The following is a 22,094-nucleotide window of genomic DNA, read 5'->3' on the forward strand; positions in this document are numbered from 1 at the left end:
GCGCCGGCACTATAAGGGGGCGACAAGGCCTTAGTAATAGTAAGACTACCTTAAGAGGGCAACAAGGCCTTAGTAGTAGTAAGACTACTGTAAAGAGCCTATAAGGCCCTAGTAATAAGACAGAAGAAGAGTAATAAAGCCTAGACACCTAAATTTAAGGTAATGTTATAAGAGATAACATAAGTAAAGAACTTAAGGATAAGAGAGATAACTACTTAAGGTAGTACGTCGACTTAATAGGTCTACTTTAGTACGACAGCCGGGTTTATGTCCTAGAAAGCAAAGCCTTAAGAAGTAAGATCTTTATAATTAACTATAACGACCTAATAGTAAGGTACTTTAGTACTACTAAGACGCTAGAGCTTCTCTAGCGTAAATACTTCTAGTAAGGTATATACTATAATATTAAGGAATAGGTTAAGACTTATGTAGTCTACTAGAAGACTAAACCTAAGAGGCACTAGCTATATAGTAGGTTAGTACCGCTAGAATAGCTAATAAGGCCTTAGGCATAGATTTTAATAGATTTTATTATAGGCCTACCTTTAAGTAAGTTTAATAGAAAGGTATTTAACTTATGTCTTATAGTTATTAACAGGTATATAAAAGTAGCGTACTACATCTTATACTATAAGACAATTACGGCCTTATAGCTAGTAAAACTCTTTATATACTATATAGTTAAGGATTTTAGGACTTTAGAAGAGATCGTATTAGATAAGGGCCCTTAGTTTATAAGTAAGTTTTAGGCCTCCTTATGTTTTTACTTAAAGGTAAGGTACCGGCTTAGTACTACCTTCTACTTATAGAGTAACGGTTAGACTAAAGTATAGAACTAGACAATTAAACACTACCTCTAGGTCTATACGACATATAAGTAAGATAACTAAGTATTAAAACTCGCCCTAGCTAAATTTATATATAATAATAGCGTATACTCCTTAATAAAGGTAACCTTATTCTACGTACTATATAAGTTTTTACTAAAGATCTAGGTTAATATTAAGAACAACATTATAGAGAAAAAGGTAGTAGTAGTATATAAGAAGACAAAATAGATTAAGGAAAAAAGGATAGTGCTAGATAAATACTAGCGTAACGCTATTAAAGCGTAAAAGAGGTTTTATAATAAGAAACGTAAACCTATGTCCTTTTAAGTAAGTAATAAGGTAATACTCTTAACTAAACACCTCTAAGTTACTAGGCCTAACAAGAAGCTATTAGATTACTACCTTAGCCCTTTTAAAGTTACTTATGTTACGTTAAACAGGTTAGCCTATAAGCTTAAGTTACCCTTAGTATTTAAAATCTACTCTATATTCTATATGTCTTTACTAGAGCTATACTACTATAGAGCCGGCGCGACACTAGAGCTACCTGGCCTAGACGTTATAAAAGGGTAAAAAGAGTTTAAGGTAGAATTAATCTTAGTACATAAAGAATAAGCTATAAGAAAGTAATACTTAGTAAGATAAAAGAGGTATACTCTTATAGACGACACGTAAGAGCTAGTAAGAAACCTTAGAAACACTATAGATACAGTCTAGGAATATAAGAAGGTAGTACTAATTAAGGACTAGGGTAGTATCGTAAAAGAGAAACACTAGAGAAGGCACGAGTTATAGTAAGTAGTTAGGTTAAGAATAGTTATTAATTTAGAAAAAGAAAAAAAAAGAAAGGTAAAAACAAGTCCTAGTTATACGCTAGTAACATATACGCGTAACCTAAGCCCTACGACTATATAGCCTAAGACTACTAGACTAGACTACTACTTATTATTACTATTGTTATTCTTGTTATCCTTTACATTATTATTGTCGTTATTGTTATTGTTACTATTATAAGGATCTGTCTTAACAACAGGTAAGAGGTTAGACTAACTAAGGTTAGTAAGTACTAGTAAAGTAAAAGGGACACTTACGTTATGTTAATAAGTGTCTATAATAACATTAATTAAGTAGTAAAGACCTTATAGTACGTTAACCGTAATTAGGACGACTTTAGTAGTAGTACGTAAAGGCTATAAGAGGCCTTAGAGGCGGGCTTAGTGAAAATAGCTCTTAATTCGCTAGGTAAAAGAGTACTAGCAAGGCCCTAGCTTTGCCTTAAGGGTCGTAGAGTAAGTAAAGACAGGATTAGCTATAATAGCGGCTTTAGCGCGATTAGACAAGAGAAGTAACTTATTAAGCTTAGCTATAAACTCTTATAAGATCTTATAATAAGCTTTACACTTAGTAGTATATTAGTTATACTTAGTCTAACCTGCTTAAGTAATATAAGTAAGCTTAGGCTTAGCCGCTTATGTTTTTACGTAGTAGATATAGTACGTGTAAGAGAGGCGTAAAGGCGTACCCTATAAGCGTAAAGGCAGACAGGGTTAGCTATAGTAAGGTAGTATCGTATAAGGTAAGGAAGGGGTTAAAGAAAGAATAAGGAGAGACGTAAGGCGTAAGGTAATAGCTTTAAAGAAAAGGCTTAAGGAAAGAGTAGCGCTAAGAAGGTATAAGAGGTAAGGCGGCTTAATTTAGAAAGAGAGAAAAAAGAAGGTAAGAAGGGAAAAGTTTACCTCTTTATATACTCTTTCTTAGTAGTGTATTACAAGATACTTACTAATAACACGATACAAACATTTAGTAAGGCTTTATAAACAATTCTTTACGTTAAACAAATTCTTACGTAGACAAGGTACTATAGGTAAGGAGCGGCTAGAGCCTTTATTATATAGCTTGTTAAGAACGTACTAGCGTAAATCTAGCGCGATAAGCGCACTACTACTAGTATAGATAAAGACAAAAGGTAGACAAAAGAAAGAGATATTCTTTCTTTCTTATATTTATACTATATTATTTTAAGGTTTTAGAGTAAGAATAGTCTATATATAAGGTAAGAGCTATAAGAAGAAGTATAGGGCTTACCTAGTACGGCCCTTACTTATCTTAAGCACGCGCTATAAAGAGAGAGCTTAGCTACATCTAGTATAAGTTCTATATAACTCTAGGGAGGCGCTATATCTAGTATAGCTTATACGACTCTAAGACAAAGCCGTAAGAAGAAAAGGTAATGTTAGGGACTTAAAGGGGTAAGATTAGGAATACGTAGGCCCTACGTACCTATAAGTACGCTAGGGCTACTTAGGGTTCTTAGGTAGTATACATATATCTTAGGGAGTAGAGAGTAAAGAAGAAAAGTAAGAATTAGTTTAGATTTAAATTAAAGCATACTACGACTTACTAGCTACTTAACTATAATTCTCTACTATATTACCTGTAATACCAATCTCTAACAAGTATAGAAGGCGTTTAGGCCTACGGCCTAGCTCTATAAGAGTAAGTTTATAGTAATTATAAAAGGCCTGCCGGCAGACTAGGTTATACAAGTAGAATTAGGAACGTTACTAGTAGAGATCTAAGCCTATACACTATATATTACAAAGGTTAAAGTCGAGCCTGTTAAAGCCTTTATAGTAAAGTTTATAACAATAGTACTATACCTTTAGAGTACTAACGTAGCGACGCGCCTATATAAACAAGAGCTAATCTAGTAAGCCTAGATCTTTAACTATAAGCTATATTTAGCCGACCTACAAATCTAAAGATACTTCTAATACTACTAGTTTAGCTATATTAGGTAGTTCTATAAGAACTAGGCCCGGTATAACTATTATATAAGAGTGGCATACCCTTAAGGTAAAGAGGAGTACCCTTAACTTAATAGTAAAAAGAGATACGTTAACTATAGCGGACTATACGCGGTATAAGACTGTTAGTATCTTAAGGCCCTTAAGGTAAAGGAGTAGGTATATACTGTATATTAGCAAAGACCTAGACAGTTTAAAGTGTTAAAGAGTAGCTTTACTAGCTAAGTACCTAGCGTTACGCTAGCGTCCTTATAAAACAGTAACGATAGCTACTAGGTCGTAACACTTAAGAGACTACAGACAGGCAATAATAAGAAGCCTATAGTAAGGACTCTAGTAAGGTATAAGCGCCCCTTTATTAAGGCGCTAGATATAGTAACAGTTAAGAGCTACGACATTATAAAGATATTAAGCTAAGGAACTAACTAGGAGTCTAGCGACCCCTTTATAACACAAGACTTATAGATCCTAGACTCTTAGTAATAAAATTAATAATAGTATTCTAGAATACTATAAAAAGGAACGGCCTTACCTTAATAGCGCTTTATAATAGCCGTAAAGCTAACGTTATAGTAATCTAGAAGCTATAGTATAACAAACAGACAAAGACAGTCTACTACCTAACGTAGGCAAAGTACTAGTAGGTCTATAAGGGTAAGGGCCGTATAGTTATCTACATTTATAAGTAGTACCTACCTCTTACCTAAGTAGTAAAGACTAGTGTCGACTAGTGTTACGTTACTTTATAAGGTATTACTATCTAGTTAATATACTTACTAATTCCTAACTCTCTAGGCTAGACTAGCCCTCTCTAGTAGCTTACTAAAGAAGACCTAAAGAAGCTATAGATCGTTATAAGTAACATAAACCTTTACTACCTACTCTAGGACAGAGCTAGTAAGACTACCCTTAAATTAGAGACCTTCTTTTGTCTAGCTTATAAGTAGTAGCTCTTGTTACACACACCTTAGAAAGAGCTAACCTAAAAGAGATATAGTAAACAGGACTTAACGATTAATTACGTGTAAGCTATAGTAACGCTCTAGTATACCTACTAAGGTAACCTAGGGTATAAGGGATCTAACTACTACGCCTAGCTAATTAAGGTTATTACCTAAGTAAGAGATTACTATAAGAGAGCCGTAAAGGTACTAAGGTAAAGCTAGACCCTAATAGACTAAGAGCTAGTAGTAATTAAGGCTAAGAGGCTCTACCTCTCTTCTAAGCCGCTAGACATACCTTATAAGGTTAATAAGGTAGTTAACTTACTTACCTCTTAGCTTATATGTATTATAGACTTATCTACTCTAAGAAAGAAGGTTAGCTAAGGACGTACTAAACCCTAGTAGAGTAGTAAGGTCCTTAAGGCCGTCTAGAAAACGCGGGTAGTATACTATTAATATACTACTACCCTAACTAAACTTTACTAGTACGACCTCTAGTAGGCTAGTACCTACTAACTCCGGACGATCTAAGATACAAAGACTAAGAGCTAGCGTAGTACCCTTACTACTACCTTAAAAGACTAACAAAAACTCTAGAGTCTTAAAAGGTAGGCTAGGCTTTATAGCTATATACCCTTAGAACCGGCCTTACTCTCTTCTCTTTAAGGCGCTAACAAGAAGGTACCGGCTATAAGCTACTATAATAAAGTAATAGTGTTAGGCTAGCGGTTCTTTCTAGAATTAGTAGCTAATCTTAGTAACGTCGTTCTAGACCTCTAGAATAAGTAGTACTAGTAGTTTACTATTAACAACACTATAATAAAGGCAGATATTACTAACGTTCTCTAAAAGACAAGTACCTAAAAGGCGCTAAGACCTGACCTACTACTTACTAGCTTCCTTAAGGTATATAGGCGCCCCTTAGCTAAGCTCCTTATAGTAGTAGTAACTATAAGCCTTTAGCTAAGGCACGTCCTAGCGTAGTTTAAAGTAGTAAAGGTAGTAGTACTACGTAAGCCTAGAAAGACCCTTAAACAGTAACAAACTACTAAGGCCTATAGGCCGATATTACTCTTAAGCGTAATAAGTAAAGTAATTAAGTTAGTTATTAGCTAGCGCTTTACTAACGCCGTAAAGTTATAAGGGCTCTTTCTAAAAACGTAGATAAGAAACTAGCTATAACGCTTAACAGACCTTATAGTTAAAATAGTAGTTAACGCTATATATATAGTATAGAGCTATAAGGCTATAGCGTCCTTTCTTTAACTAGACATTAAAGGCGCTTTTAATATAGTAAACTATATACGCCTCTTCTATACTCTTTAATACCTAAGGTTCCTTATATAGGCTATATAGTAAGTATATAGCTTTCTTACTAATTAGATAGCTAGCCTCTTTTTTAATAAAGAGATAGCGCCGCCCTAAGAGGTTACTATAAAGGTACTATAAGGCTCGCTCTTCTCTTTTATCTTCTTTCTTCTTTATACTACTAGCTTGTACACGCTACTATAAAGATACATAAGCCTTATTATAGTAGGGTTTACTAATAACCTTAACCTTTTAGTATTTAGTAAAGATACGACAAAGATATACTAGTACTTTAAAAAGGCGTAACAAACCTATAGCTAGTAAGTACAAATAAAGGAAATAAAGTTTACTCTTAAAAAGAGCAAGCTCTTTTACCTTACTTATACTTACACTATACTAACAATACTTATCTACCTTAATAGCTAGGTTATACCCTTAGTCTAAGAGGCCTACTTTCTAGGAGTTTAGATAGATTAGAAGCTTAGGTAAAAGGGCTACCTTAACGCTATTAAACGTAAGTTTACTACCTAGTAGTTTACGCTTATAAGGCTTACTATATCTACGTAAGGATATAGCCTACTACGCGCGAGAGAGATCTATATAAAGGTAATCTAGAGTACTATAACATATAGTATAGAGGTCTAGTACTACCTCTTTAAGTAACGAGCTAAGGAGATTATAAAGGACCTTACTATAAAGTAGTTATAGTACCTCTACGTTGTCGTAAGGGCGTACTAGACGACTCTTATTTAGTTTCTTAAGTCTAAAATAGCTATACCTCTACTTAACCTCTACCTTAACAAGTAAGTAGTAGACTTTAAATAACGTCTTAAACGTATAAGTAAGGGCGAACTTATATAGTCTATCTATAATAAGGTAGCGACCTGCTTTTAATAACGCTAGAGACACTACTATAACGCTATTATAGCGCTACCCTATACGTTACTTAAGTATAAGGTAGGCTAAGCTATATAAGTAAAAGAATAGTATAAGGACTCCTTATTAGAAAAGACCTTATAAGAGAACTAGAGGACATAATAGACCTAATATAATAGTTTACTAGTACACTACTAAGGTACTACCCTAGCCGTACTACCTGTCCTTTTAGTAGATGCCCTTAAGAAGTACTTACTCTTTTATAAGTATAAGAGCTTACTTTTAATACAGATCTATACTAGTAAGGTTAGGCTTTAGGCCTTTCTTTTTAAACGTAAAGTACTAGAGGTAGCGACCTCTTAGTACCCTTATAGTAAGGCCCTAGAGACAGTAGCTTACCTAGTCCTTAACTACTAGTAGCTTAACTAATAGTAACAGGCCTTATAGTAAGTACTCTACCTAAGGGCGCTATAGACGTTCTACGACTTTATAGTAGTAATAAAGAAAGAAAAGAGCGCGCGTATACTAATCTACTAGCTACTGTCTACTAGCCAGTTCTTATAGTTTAGGCTAGCTAAGCGCTACCTAGTAAAGAAAGAAAGAGAGTAATCCTAGTTAACGGCTGGCGTCTCTCTAGCGTTACGCTAGCGTCTTATTAGTATGTTTAGTATTACTAGGCTAGAAGGTTAAGTTCTAGTAAGGTAGTAATAAGGTCCTAGCGCTCTAGTAGCGCTATAATAGTATAAACGCAAGTAGTAGTACATAGGTTTTTACCCGGCTTTAGTACGGTTTTACTACGTGATTTATGTAGTATAAGGGTTCTGTATACAGTAAGCATAAGTAGTAAGAACAATAATAATAATATTATATTTATATAAGGTAAAAAGAAGAAAAGAAGGTAATAAACTAGTAAAAACAAGTCTTTATATACTCTTTAGTATTATAAAGGACAGACTAAGTAAAGAAGAATAAAAGAAGTGTTTTTTTATATTTACTTAAAAAATATAATTATAAGTAATATAGTTTAATCCTTACGGCTACTTACTATTAGTATATTATTAACCTTTTAGTAAAAGGTAATAAAAGATTTCTAAAAGTAGTAAAAGAGTAAGGAATACTAGTATACCTAAGTAATATAGTTTATATTACGTATTAAGAGTCTTACGACTATCTAGTAACTTACTAGTACTTTACTATAATATGTCTTTACTAAAAGTAAATATAAGAAGTACGTTAAGTAAAGATCTAAAAGTATAATATATAATAGAAATCTCGTAGTTTAGCTATACGTCTCTACTATACTATAAAGTCGCTACTATTCTTCTTTTCTTAATACTACTAGTTATATAGTTATATAGTTATATATTTACTTACTAATTTATTCTTATATATTTATTTCTGTTCTTAAAGAGGTATTAGCCTGCCTTAGCCTCTCTATAATCTAACGGCTACTTATAAGCTTCTAAGGATAAAAGCTAAAAAGAAAAGATACTATATTAGGTATACTAATACGTAAAATTATAATAGCTTAGAAATTAAGTATAGAGTAACTACGTACTATAACTAAGGTAATAGTAAGTATTAAAGAGTATAAGAATAAAAGGTAAGAAGAGAAAAGAAGAGAGGTTTAGAGATTAGTCTATAGTTAAAGTAGTAATATACTTTTAAATATACTACGACTATTTATTAACTCTTGCCTCTTCTACTTTATAAAAATACACCTAACAAGAGGTATATCCTTAAGACCTTATAGCTAGTACTTATATAGTATATACAATAGTATTATATTTATTATAAAGTACTATAAGGTATTATATATAAATTTAGTAAGATCTAGCTTAGTTATCTAGTTGTCTTATATAAAGCTATAGTAAGTTTAAAGGTAATACTTAATAGCTTAGTTCTACTATTCTATCTGCCTGTCTATTTATAAGTAATAAGTAGTACTAAGTTACTATAATATTACTAAGTACTAGTAAAAACTACTCTAGAATTTACTTATAAAAAGAAAGCCTTAGTCTAAGATAATACTATCTAGAATTCTAAATTATTATATAACGTAGTATATTAAGAGAGACACTAGTCTATTACTAGTAAGATAGTTAGTTATTAGAATATATAAGGAAAATTTTATAAATTAGTCTATAATAATAAGTATTAAATTATATAGTTTACTTACTATATTATAAGAGTAAGGTAGCTATATAATAAAATTAAGTAAGATCTCTTACTAAAGTTTAGAAGAAATAAAGAGTAAGGCTAACTTACTATATAATAAATAAGTTCTTACCTTTATTCTTTAATAAATAGTATAAGTAAAAACATAATAGTAGACGTCTTTATTAAGACTTAGCTAAAAGAAGGATTAAGAAAGCCTTTTTTTTATTTTACTAACTCTCTAGTACCTTATAGTAAGTATGTTATAAAAAAGCTTTAGTAACTCTTTATATAAGCCTAGATTATTAAGTATATATATACGTTTATAATACTATAGTAGTATATTATCCTTAAACGTCTATAAGGACCTAGTAGTACCTTAGCTACCTTACTACTTCTTTTACTCTTTATTAGTAATAAAGGCGTCCTTTTACTATATATTATAAAAGGCTTCTAATAGTAATAGTAGTAACGTTAACGTTACTATTACCTAGTTATTACTCTTACTAGCCTAACTCTAAGTAGAGTTCTCTACTAGTATAAGAGTGTTTAATTTACGACTTAATACTTTAGTAATAAAAGCGTAAGGTCTTTAAGACTTATAATCGCCTTAGTCTACTAGCTAGTATAAGTCTAGCCTCTTACGCTAAAGTGATTCTACTAAGATAGTATATATTAAAGAGGTTACTAGACCTTTAAAAAGAATAAAAAGAATTAAAGAAATAAAAGAAATTAAAAGAATAAAAAGAATAAAAGCTTTGTTTTAAATAAGCCTTATAGTAAGACTAATAGCTTTTAAAGTAACTATATTTACTTAGAATTTATTAAGGAAAGTTACTAAAAGAGCTTATTATACCTTTAATTACTTATTAGGATCTTATAAGTCAGGCTACTATAATAATCTATTAGTAAGGTTTTAGCTACTCTCTTTATATTTAATCTTAAAGTTAAAGACAGAAAGTTCTTTTAACTATCTAGCTTACTATTATAATAACTTTAGCTTTATAAAGAAGTAATAGTAGTTTAGGTAATCTATTAAAACTAATACTAAACTTTATATATATACTAAGTATAGCCTTTATAACCTAAAAGCCTTAATAATAGCTATTAACTTAGTATTAAGGATATTATAACGTAGCTCTAGCCCTTTTAGCTTTTTAGAAATAAACGTAATAAGGTACTAGCGGCTTTCTTATAGCTATAAGAGAATAGTACTAATAGTATAAGTAGATATATTTATTTTTATATATATAAGTAGTTTAGAGTTATAGTAACGTAAAAAAAAAGCCTTTATAAAAACTAGTTATAGCTTATAAAAGGCCTCTAAAGCTTTAGAACTTAGTATAATAGTACTAGTAGTATTACTTTAAAAGAGATTTGTTAGTAGTATAGTAATCTTTAAATAATTCTTAATAAAGTACTTATAAAACCTAGTAAACCTTAAAAAGACATAAATGTCTTTTATAGTTATAAAAATAAGCTATTCTTAGATAGCTAAGATATACTTAGGTTTAATATAAACTCTTTATAAGTTAATAACGTATCTTAAGAACCTTACTTACTTTATATTAAACTTATACTTTAAGAGGTTAGTATAAAGGTTATATTATTAGAGACGTTTAAGAACGTAATAAACATACTATATATACTTTTTTTTATTTATAAAGTAGATAAAGATATTATTAAGATATACAATATAAATATAGTTAATAAGATTCCTTAGTACTTTGTTAATAAAGGACTAGAACGTCGCTAGTACGTTTACTAGCCTAAAGAGTATAACATAGTATTTAAAGTAGCTATATTAGTACTAGAAAGCTGTTTTCTACTTATTACTAGCCTTAATACAAACTTAATAGTACGCTTTACGTAAGTTAAGCTTAGTATAGATATAGGCTTATAATAACTAATTAAGGATCTCTCTAATTAATAGAATAAGAGCTTAGTTTTTTCTAGTTATACTATTTAACGTATAGTAGTTAATATAAAGTTATAGCTTTTTTCTTTTCTTTAAAACAAATAGTATTAAAGTACTAGTAAGGCTCTTACTTAGATAGATCTATTCTTTTACTAAGGCGTTATCTAAATATTTATATAAGATACTTAGCTTAACTTCTATAAGTAAGTAGATTTAGCTATATAGTAGTACTACGTCTTCTTTAAGGTCTATTATATAAGTAAGGCTATTAATTATAAGTAGTAATCTAGCCTCTTCTTTAGAAAAGACATCTATAAATTATTAGTACTTACTAAGTAAGGTTACTATAGCCTTTTATATAGTAAGTAGTAAGGTTCTAGATACCTTTAAGGTAGTTAAGGTAGTAGTGTTAAGAAGAGAAACTCTTATTTAGATAAGGTAATAAAAAGGCTCTTATAAAGCCTTTTTAATACTATACTATACTAGTAAAGGCTCTTCTTATAATCTAAAGACCTTATCTATACTAGTAAATACGTAAGAAGTATCTAGTAACTAAACTTTAAATATATAAAAAGACTCTCTTAGTGTTATAAAAACCCTTTTAGTAAGTAAGGTATAAAGTAACTACTACTAATACTAGTAGCCTAGTTATTAAGTAAATTTGTACTTACTATATAAATACTTTATATATAGTTAATCTAAGTATACTTACGCTTAGTACTCTAATAAGGCTAGTACTTTAGACGCTAATACTATACTAGTAGCTTACTATATTACGCTTAAATAATAAGAAGAAAGGTAACCTTTAATAAGTATTTAGGTAAAGATATATATTAAGAGTAGCTAAGTAGCTATACTAGCCTTACTAGACTTAAGAGTAAAAGTTAACCTTATCTACTTATAACTATTAGAACAAGAGGTACTATAGTAACTTAATAATTATATTATAGTATCTTTACTATTTTAGAAAATAATAACAAGCTTTAAGTTATATAATCTATTTATTAAGGCCTAAGATAACTACTTAATAGTAAAGTAATATTAAGGTAGATTTATTATTACTTATATTAGAGACTTAGATATTATACTTAGATTTCTATAGCTAGAGGCTATAGACTTAATTATTTTATAAAAGACCTAGACGTTTATATACCTTACGTTATCTTTAATAGTCTAGCTATATATAATAAAGAAAGAAATTAAGAAGGTAATAAAAGAAGCTTAATTTATAATTATAGTAATAGTATAACTAATTATAGTTAACCTAGAATCTTTAAGTAAGAAGAAACTATAAGAAGAACTATAAGAAGATAGTGCCCTTAACTTAGGCTTTAAATAATTAATAAAAAGACAGATATAAAACATCTCTAAAAGAGTATAGCTAAGTTTAACGACTAAAGAGTTATACTATTAAAGAAAATTCTTAAAGGTCTTATTTTAGTTTTAAGTTAATATTTAGAGTTTTAATACTACTTTAAGAAAGTAAGTACTCTTATTTATAATATTATAAAAGAGCTATACCTTTATTTCTCTCTAAGTTATATTAAGAACTAATCTACTTTTTTCTAAGAAAATAAAAGATTTCTAGTACTCTTTAATATAATCCTTTAGTACTACTACTATAGCGCTAATACGTTTAGTATTTATTAGATAACTCTTTAGATAAGTATTAAACTCTGTTTTCTAGTTAAATAAAAAGGTTATAATACTAGTATATATCTTGTTCTTTAGTAGAATAAAAGAAGTATTATAATAGCTCTTTCTTATTTCTTTAACATAAGTTTACTAAAAAGGCTGTTCTACTTTAAAAAAGTTATTAAATTTATATAGGTTTATTAAGAAAGCCTCTTTTCTCTTAAGTACTATAAGGTAGTCTTACTTTTACTTAAGGTACTACTCTACCTTTACTTAAGTAATCTTCTTATTTAACTTAGTCTTACTTAAGAAAAGGATTTTAGTTAACATTTAGGGCGTTATACTAGGTTTACTACTATCTACTTATAAAGAGGTATTCTAAAGAGTTACTTAAGAAGAGGCTTACATCTTGTTAAGGTTTATTTATTATATCTATATTATTATTTCCTACTCTAATAGTCTATAACCTTTTAGTAAAAGAAAGAGATTAGAATATTAGGCGTATTTTTATAAAGTAAAAGAGGTAAGAGTTAATAGATAGTTATAGTATATTTAAAGGTATATTACTACTTTAACTATAGACTAATCTCTAAACTTTCTTTCTTTTTTCTCTTTACCTTTTATTCTTATACTTCTTAATGCCTACTATTACTTTAGTTATAGTACGTAGTTATCTTATACTTAATTTCTAAGCTATTATAGTCTTATGTATTAGTGTACCTAACATTACTCTCTACCTTAGCCTTTAGGACAATATTACTATAGCCCTCTAGTTAGATTAATCTAGCGTCTGTTAGAATAGGTTATAACTACTTAGTTACCTTAAAGCTATAAAAGATCGACTTATCGTTATATATATAATAAGTTACCCTTATATCTAGGTACTAGTTCTCCTTTTAGAACTTTTCTTAAGTAGCTAATCTAAGTACTACCTTTAAAGCCCTAAGGCCTAGCGTACTATTAATCTAAGGCTACTAATTACCTACTATATAAAGTAATATAACGCTCTTTAAAGACTCTTTTTAGTCCTTCTTAAGACGCCTTTCTAAGAACGTAGTCTAGTAATTGTCTTTATCCTTTATAACGTAGAGCTTACTATAGTAGTAGTACTACTTTCTCTTAAGCTTCTTCTTATCTTTATTCTTACCCTTACTCTTCTCCTTATCCTTATTATCTAGCTTACTACTATATAGTAATACTAATAAAGGTACTAATCCGCTATCCTTTACCTAGACTTTGTCTCTAATCTTTATAACTAATGTATTAAGTAATAAGGTACTTTTCTTACTACTCTTCTATAAGTTTTAAAGAGATTAGTGTCTTTTAGCCTATTAAGGAAAGGCTTTTGTAAGTTAATTAATAAAGATAATAGCGTACAAGTAGTCGCTCTTAGGCGCTATATCTAGTTATATAGCTTATTTAAGTTAAGTTATAAAGGCGTTAATAAACTTCTTTATATCGTTATAATCCTTATATCTAAGTAGCTAGAACTTATCTACCGCTTAACACTACTAAGTAAACCCTTTGCCCTTATAGTAATTAGCTAGCTTAGTCTATATAACCTCTACTAAGTCTACTTTAGCTATAAGATTAAGTACTAGAACTAACGATATGTTCTCTTTAATAACCTAACGTGTTATAGCGTTACTAGCTCTTTATTTGTTATACTAATCTAGCTCTTCTTTTGTTATAGTAGTATTACTATACTTATAAGACTTAGGGATAAGATACTTCTTAGATATAAACCTGTTAAGCCTATTAGCTTTAAGTATATTATATATATCTGTCTTTTAAGTACAGAAGTTACTCTTACCTTATAGCCTCTTACTACTTATAAGTACAGTTAAGTTAGACATTATAGATTAGTCTAGGGTTCTATAATATAGTTGTTATCCCTTAGGCTCTATAATCCTGTCTAGAGCTCTATTTAATTAATAGACATACTATAATTAAAAACAGGCTTTACTATAACAAATCTTATAATAGATTAATTTAAGTTTAGTAAAGGAGATCAAATAGTATTACTACTATATTACGCGTAATATTTGATCTATTAAAGAGTTACAGAACTAATAAATTAAATTAACTAGTGTTAAGTAAACATATAAAGTGCCTTTATAGCTATAGTAAACAACTAGGAATTTTAGCGGGTTACTAACCCTGATTAGGTTAGACTAGAGTCCTAGTCCCGTGATTAATAACCTTACGTAATAGGCCAGTAGTTTCTTACAACATCTACTAACTAGAATAGTATTAGACGTATTTATTAAAGTTACTAACATATATAAGGATAGACAAGTTAAAAAATACTACTTTAATAACCTAAAGGTTTATATACTAAGAACTAATTAAGTAGATTTAACTAGATTTCTAGTTAATATAGTCTAGATATATAACGTTTAGATAGCTTTACTAAATATAGAACTAAATATAATAAAGTTTGCTAGTCGTCTAGGACCCTAATATTTAGACCTTACTAATCTATACTACTTCTAATACTAGAATAGCGACTATAATAGTAGCTAAGTAACAGGTTATAATAAAGGAATAAGCTATAGTTTTACTATTATATATAGTATATATGTTACTACACTAGTTACTCTTCTTTATTGATCGTAGGTACTTACTATAAGTTTAGGGGTATATTATAGGGATAGAAAATAGTTACCTAACGTAGCTTATATAATAAGGGTTCGCGTAGCTAGCTATTTCCTACCTACGGTAGCTTAGTTAGATCTAGAGAATTTAACCTACTAATAACGAACTCCTACCCCCCTCATCAGTACATCGCCGCTTTACGTAAGAATGGTTTAAGGATCGAAATGCCGCGCATGTCTGCCGTGTGGTGACGGGCCAAGGCTCTTAATCGTTTATTTCTAAGGTACATTTGAGCCCCTCATCAAATTCCACATCTCCTTATATTCAGCTATCTGCTTCTACTTATTCTACCGACCATCCGCTCATCGTCCTTCAACACCATACACCGCCGACATGCCTATACACAACTGGTTCAGAATGTAAGCTTCCCCTTCTTTACATAGCTGCTGTTGCCCCTCCCTCTAAACTCAGCCAGCGTCCTTACCGTCCTCTCCCTCATTTCCTTCCTTCCCCAGATCTCCCGCATCGTGAGCAAGAAATCCAGCGTCGATATCTCCCTCACCTATATCCTCCTTAACACAATATCCACCACCGAGCAATTCACCCTGGGATTCTACTATATCGCCAGTCACAATCATGACAGCGACTTCTTCGTCAGCGACCCACGCAACCTAGGCGACTGGCTCAACCTAGCCCAGCTCGCGGTGGTGTGGTTAATGTCTCTCGTACTGTAAGATCTACCTACCTATCCATCTATATACACCTTCCTTGGTATGTACCTATGTTGGCTCTAACACACCCACAGGTTTGCAGCATGCCTATTCTACGCTCCTAGCAGCGCCCCAAAAGCGCGCGTGGTAGCGATGTATGTGGCATTCCTGCTCATATCCGTGGTGCCGTTGTTCACCGACGCCGTGAACTTCGGAGAAGACGAGGATGAGAGATGGTTTAGCGCCATCTTCTTCGGCGTGCATTCGATGTTTGTGAATTGGCCCGTCACTCTCGGGGGTATCGCGGCGTTGTATTTCCAGTGGCAGAAAGCCGCGGCATTGAGCTCAGCTGGTCTAGCTGCGCAGGCAGTGGTCTTTGCTGCTGTGGCGCTGTCGTGGACCGCAAGGGTTCGATTTGTAGAGATGGAGCCAGGCGCAGGAAGCTTTCCGTTCAAGACTTGGTATTATCTGGTAGGGTGGGCGGCGGTTGACAACGGGGTTTTTGCACTTGTGCAGGCCGTGTTGTTTTATCTGGCCAGGCAGCATCAGAGTGGAATACGAGGTGAGGAGGAACCTCTCTTGGGCCACTGAATAGAATAGCAAGTTTCATTTGGACAATTGCATTTCTTATACTATTGTAAATTCGATAGAATTTGAAGCTGGTACTTTGAGCTTTGGCCTTCCACCATTATCCTTAGGGTCGACTACTCGTCCTTTAATGAAACAGGGAAGCTTGACGATGGTCTCTGCATGATCTGAGCTGTCTCCCCAGTCCCACCAGTCCAATTCGACGCCCTTGAATACGTAGCGGAATACATCGCCAACGTTCATATCATCAGGCAGGGCTCCTAATCCCTGGCCTTGCAGCCGATCCGATGAAGTCCACGTCTGTCCAGGCTGAAGGCTTGCAAAATCCTCATGCTGGCTCACATGAATACTAACATCAGGATCGTCGACGATCATAAAGCCGGTGGTATCGTCCTCGATGGACTCCCATGCGTTTGCGCGGCGACGGTATAGCCTGTAACCCTCGCGAGGACCGTACCATGACTGGAAAGGCAAGCTATGAAAAGTTATAGCCGGGCTCCCAGCTGGAGCTTCATATACCACGCTGATTTTCACATCTGCTACGCCAGCTTGAGGAACGTTCTTGTTGCATTCGAGCATGACGCTCATTATTGGCGCCCCTGGGCTGTGGTGGAGTCAGCTGATCTTTTCCATCACTCAATGGAAAGTAATACTTGCATTCTCTCTGATGCTGAGATCGGGGGAGGACTGCCTCGCCCCTCCGTTGCCTGGCCGAACTTGTTAAATTCAAGAGTGGCTCGCGCAGCTGGGAGGCATATCTTTGGCGACTTCACACCTAGCTCCCGGCCTGCGTGTTGCTTCTCGGTGCCCCAGTCCCAGATGGCAATCTCACCACCGGGCCACACCAACTCGTACTTCTCACCACTCACCAACTCTGTCCGATATCTTTTCGGCAGCGTTATCATGGAACGGACCCTCCCTCCCGGCGCCAGTTCCCGCACCGATATACCCCACCCATCCACCACAAGAGGCGCCTGCACGGCCGCTGAAGGGGGTTCGCTGGCTATCTCGATCTTGCGCAAGCCATCTGGCGTGTGGTGGAAGAGCAGGAAGGCCGCGGTGGCGTCGTGTCGGCCCCATCTGAAAATGCACGGCTCTTCGTGCGAGTCGCCAGCACGGTGGATTGTCGCCAGCACATGGCAGCCAGAGTCTTCTGTTAGCTTACTGCCGAGTGCCAGCTCGAGCTTCAGATGGGGAGTTTCGGGTCTCATCAGAAGGTAAGTTTAGCGATTCATCTTCCTTCTTCGTCGGTAGCCACTTACCGCACGTGGTGTTCTGTAAATAGAATGAAGGGTGCGAGTTCTTGGTCCATGCCTATTTAATTATAGAGGTTGTTATGAGATCGTTGAGAATCAGCACGAAGAATGTGAAGGTTACGGAGGATACGGAGGAAAGGTGATGCTTGAGGCTTAAGAACACAACGACGGGGTGTCTAATAACCCCATAGAGCGGCGGCAGCAACGCGTTTTAGCGCCAAAAAGATAAGCGGGTTGCATCCAAAGCAGCTTACTACAAAAGTCATTTTCAACTTGATATCAGAGTAGGTGGGCTTCGAGATTCTAGATTTGTCTGTAAAAACATTTCATTTTCTTATTTTGCGACCAAGTGGTATTGCTTTGCAGAAGGTGACTTTCATAGCCAAGGCTCAAACAGCGCTAAAAGTGCGTGCGCCGCCGCTTCATGGGATGACACTGGAAGTCTGGAAGCATTTGGCCACCTTCTTCAGAACATCAAAAAGACCATATACAAGTTAGCCTCCGAATGGTTATCTAGCGTTGCATATTTTGATTGATGTGTTGAGGTTGTTCGGCCGAAGGCACTCCTTGGCTGCTTGGCAGCATGACACGGGACGAATGTAAGAGTAGCGCCGCTCCACTATTGGGAAACAGTTTTTCCTTTGCAAGCCACCAACTGGAGAGGATTCAACATCTGCAATTAGCAAGTCGATTAGAGCAATGGTTACAGAGTTATGAGGGGAGTCACAAGGTGCGTGAAATGCTGGATTTGGTGTTCTGGGTTAACAGGTTAATATCAGTTAACTAGTACTGTATCAGGGCATGGCCTTGCAATTATGGGATCGAATGTTACACCAAGAGTCCAAGACAAACCAACATTGCGCAGCGCGGTAGGCGATAGGAAAAGCTTGAGGCGCAGTTGGCAATTATCATTCCGGGAGACTTTACTATCCGAGCTTAAGCGCCAAGAGTGAGATATGGATTGTCCAATGCATGCTCTTCTTAAACTTCCTTTTGTGACCTAAGGTTAAATGACTTATATATTAAGAATGAAACTGAATAACTTAATGTCAACCTTCTACTATCGGAGCAGGATATCAATCCAATATTACAGTTAATACTGTCAATGTGGTAATGAGTCCCGTTAATAGCATAACTACAGAAAATAAAATAAAGTGTCTAAGTTAAACGCTTAACTTAAAATCCCCTCTCCTCCTAGTTTTTGATTTTATAACTATTTCATATTCGCCATATTATAATGGTTGTCACAGAGCATAAGGTACCTTAGTTTAACGGCAAGACTTGATTAAGCGAGGGCACTCCAACTGCCAAGTACTTTCGTATATGACGGAACATCAGTGCTGCTATATACATCCACATTTCGGGGTTCTCTACTATTTGAGCTCAATCGCCAAGAGTAATATATCTATTCTTGAACGCCTGGCCTCATGAGACGGGTCAACGATGGCACTAATCAATTCTTTCCAACATCCCAATCTGTGGAGACCCTGGCCAGCCGCATCTCCCTCAAGGATTGAGGGAGGTTGAAGTCTTTTTCTCCTTATAAGAAGCTCATGATGGCGCCCAAATATGGAATCAAAACGTTATTCAAAAGGCGTTTATCAGTCTTACCATGGACCGCACTCTGCTGCACGTCTGCTTGGCTGCAATTGCATGCGTGGTTCCTTTGTCAGCCGCCTCATCTTCTCGTCCTTCTATCTTTGCCAATGGGAATGATTCTTTGCTTGACTTTGGCTCAATGCCTCCGCGTTCTGCTATGAGAGAGCTGCAGTCACGAGCGGACAAGCCTTTTTATCTCCGAATTGCACCTCTTGGGGCGTCGATCACTAATGGTTACCTATCGACGGACGGCAATGGGTACCGCAAACATCTCAGAGATGAGCTTCGACTTGATGGATGGCCGGTGAATATGGTTGGAAGTATCAATACGGGCACTATGAACGACAATAACAATGAGGGTCATCTAGGCTGGGTTATTAGTCAAGTGACCGATGCAGCCCTGCCAAATATTGTGCCAGACCAGCCAAATCTTGTTCTTATCAATGTTGGCACGAACAATGCTGCCCAGAACGTTGGTATCTCAACCATAGCCGACGAGTATATACAGGTATGTTTCTCCTTTGAGAGACGCTGGTTCAGTTGTAGCCAGTCTAGTACTACCAGACCATGTTGGTTGATTTACAAGGAGGTGTAACGAGACCAACTTCAAGCATAATTCTGACCTACGTATATTATAGCTCCTAGATAAACTCTGGCTCGGAATACCTGATGCCACCGTTATTCTATCCACCTTACTTGTCAACAAGAATGCCGACACGAATGCGAGAGCCAATATAATCAACGACGCGATCCGAACAACAGTGATGAGCCATTATTCTAGCAAGAAAATCGTCTTAGCCGATATGAACGACGGTTTCATCACTCTAGCAGACATGAATGACGACACGCATCCTAATGACTTCGGCTACAAAAAGATGGCTTCTGTGTGGTGGGCAGCCTTCCAAACAGTCGAGCTCAACGGCTGGTTGACCGCTCCTCCAAATGTGGGCATCGCCGACAATTCAACGACGTCAAGTGAGTATACGTGTCCCAAAGTCTACGGTGACGGTGATGGGAACTATCAGATCCAAAGAGGAAGCGGCACGGATGACGGCAATTATGTTCATGCGTCCGAGGACCAAGGCAACGTCTGGTCTTCTCCCTTCGGCGTTAGCCAGGCAGAAACAGACTTTGGCAAGAGTTTCTTCTTTGCACAGCTTGTCAATGCTGGCGGCAACCCAAATAGAGGAGGTGAGGTCGATGAGATTATCTGGGCCCATTTCACGGGTGGAGAATGGGCGTGGTATTTTTTCATCAATAATAACAACAACAATTTTGGGGATATGGCTGCTTTCGACCCAGGTTATAACTGCACTCCGGAGGCATCGCGGTTTGCTGATCTTAACAGCAACGGTTTAGACGACTATCTGTGTATTGACACATCAGGCAACCTCTTGGCATCTCTCAATACAGGAGGCAATCCTCCTGTGTTCAAGCCTATTGGTATTGTATGAATTCAGACTCCCAAACCTTCCCCTCCGCTGCTGATGGGTCTCTAGATCGGAAATGCGCCGAGCTTCTGGGCTGATGGCTACACCGTTGATCTAGTCCACATGGCTGACATTGACGGTGATGGACGCGCCGATTGGTGTATTCTCTTGAAAACTGGTGACATTGCCTGCCAGAGAAATGGCGGGCAAGGAGCTGCACCTGTTGCCGCTTATGGAGGCTTCTGGCAGGCTTTTGACACTGCCGGGGGAGCGTGGACGACTGTCTTCCCAAGCCAGCACAGAGGCAACGCAGCAGGAGTCAACCTAGTTGATATCAACGGAGATTTCAAATCGGATTGGCTTTTCATGGACACAACGGGCAAAGTTGACACCTTTGTCAATAATCGCGGTACTGGAAATGGTATGATACCTGACTGGCAATATGCAAATGTAACACACGGCGGGCTGGCATCGTTAGGTGTCACGGATGCGAACGGCGTTGTGAAGTTCGGTCGTATGTACGGGACTGGAAGGCGAGACGTGAGTATCAGAGCCATTGAATTAGATTAGATGCTAATAGTAGACTATAGTATATCTGGCTCCAGACAGTTCCTTCTAGTATTACTGCTGACCGTATTGTTTTACGTATCTGGAAGAACATCGGCGCAGGTGGGACGTATCTAAAGGGAGACGGCTCTTATTACTGCGACATGGATGGTGACGGGAAAGATGATTATATCTGGGTTGGACCGAACGGCGAGGTCGATATCTACCTTAACGTAGATAATCATCCTTTGTGGGATAACCACTTAGGTGTTGTCACATTGGGTGTAACGAGGAAGACCATCCACATCGCTGATCTCGATGGTGATGGCAAGTGTGATGTAAGCTCTCCAATCTGCTTTGACAGTTATCGAATCTTTGCTTATCCCGAATAGTTCTTGTCTGTTGACAAAGCATCGGGCGCGGTACGCATGTGGCTCAACAACTTTAATAGCGTAACCAAGACCTGGAATTTTGTCGATTATGGCATTGTATCTGGCAGTACTGGTTGTACCTAAGGATATGGTGTAATTGAAAATGATCTAGGGGTCCGCTTTGCTGATCTTACGGGCGATGGCAGAGCCGACTACCTTTGTATCGAGAACAACGGGCGCGTCACGGGTTATCTCAATCGGGGAATGTCTTCTTCTGGGATAATCACTTTCGAGGACGTAGGTCAGATCAAACTTGCAACGAACTATGACCGTCAGAATATTCGATTTAACGACGTCAATGGTAAGCATATCCTGTGTTGGCATAGAGCTTGATTCTGATAGGGCACACTAGGTGATGGAAAAGCAGACCTTCTCTGGATTAGCAAGTACACAGGAGACACAACAGTCTGGTATAACGGTGGAGAAATTCCTACCTCCGGAAGCCACTTTTAATGGAACAA

The 22,094-nt window shown here is 35.5% G+C and overlaps 4 protein-coding genes across 4 annotated transcripts; 3 read left to right on the forward strand and 1 right to left on the reverse strand.

The window, feature by feature from the left end:
* Nucleotides 1-1,202: 1,202 nt before the first annotated feature.
* Nucleotides 1,203-1,361, forward strand: M430DRAFT_87122 (hypothetical protein; the record flags this gene model as incomplete). Its single annotated transcript, XM_024869640.1, has 1 exon — nucleotides 1,203-1,361. A coding segment is annotated over one exon (159 nt), but the record flags the coding sequence as incomplete, so codon positions are not given.
* A 14,077-nt stretch (nucleotides 1,362-15,438) lies between these two features.
* M430DRAFT_40598 (hypothetical protein) lies at nucleotides 15,439-16,374 on the forward strand (the record flags this gene model as incomplete). The annotated part of the gene is made up of 3 exons (XM_024867409.1): nucleotides 15,439-15,492; nucleotides 15,549-15,803; nucleotides 15,879-16,374. Exons 1-3 carry the CDS (start codon nucleotides 15,467-15,469, stop codon nucleotides 16,372-16,374), a joined length of 777 nt encoding a protein of 258 aa, XP_024723464.1. The 5' UTR covers nucleotides 15,439-15,466.
* An 18-nt stretch (nucleotides 16,375-16,392) lies between these two features.
* M430DRAFT_217047 (hypothetical protein) lies at nucleotides 16,393-17,934 on the reverse strand. The gene is made up of 3 exons (XM_024864554.1): nucleotides 17,634-17,934; nucleotides 17,029-17,577; nucleotides 16,393-16,975 (listed from the first exon to the last, which is right to left on the reverse strand). Exons 1-3 carry the CDS (start codon nucleotides 17,681-17,683, stop codon nucleotides 16,411-16,413), a joined length of 1,164 nt encoding a protein of 387 aa, XP_024723465.1. The 5' UTR covers nucleotides 17,684-17,934; the 3' UTR covers nucleotides 16,393-16,410.
* A 1,305-nt stretch (nucleotides 17,935-19,239) lies between these two features.
* On the forward strand, nucleotides 19,240-22,086 carry M430DRAFT_17344 (carbohydrate esterase family 3 protein; the record flags this gene model as incomplete). The annotated part of the gene is made up of 7 exons (XM_024863648.1): nucleotides 19,240-19,734; nucleotides 19,865-20,674; nucleotides 20,726-21,196; nucleotides 21,247-21,540; nucleotides 21,595-21,700; nucleotides 21,746-21,934; nucleotides 21,986-22,086. The coding sequence occupies 7 exons, from the start codon at nucleotides 19,240-19,242 to the stop codon at nucleotides 22,084-22,086; spliced, it is 2,466 nt and encodes an 821-aa protein (XP_024723466.1).
* Nucleotides 22,087-22,094: the final 8 nt, after the last annotated feature.

The sequence above is a fragment of the Amorphotheca resinae genome (assembly GCF_003019875.1).
Source record: "Amorphotheca resinae ATCC 22711 unplaced genomic scaffold M430scaffold_3, whole genome shotgun sequence".
NCBI lineage: Eukaryota > Fungi > Ascomycota > Leotiomycetes > Helotiales > Amorphothecaceae > Amorphotheca > Amorphotheca resinae.

Coding starts and splice junctions, on each gene's coding strand:
- M430DRAFT_217047 (XM_024864554.1), bottom strand. CDS start 17,683: ATGGACCAAGAACTCGCACCCTTCATTCTATTTACAGAACACCACGTG. Junction 17,578..17,633: donor TTTACAGAACACCACGTGCG/GTAAGTGGCTAC, acceptor CCTTCTGATGAG/ACCCGAAACTCCCCATCTGA. Junction 16,976..17,028: donor ATCTCAGCATCAGAGAGAAT/GCAAGTATTACT, acceptor ACTCCACCACAG/CCCAGGGGCGCCAATAATGA.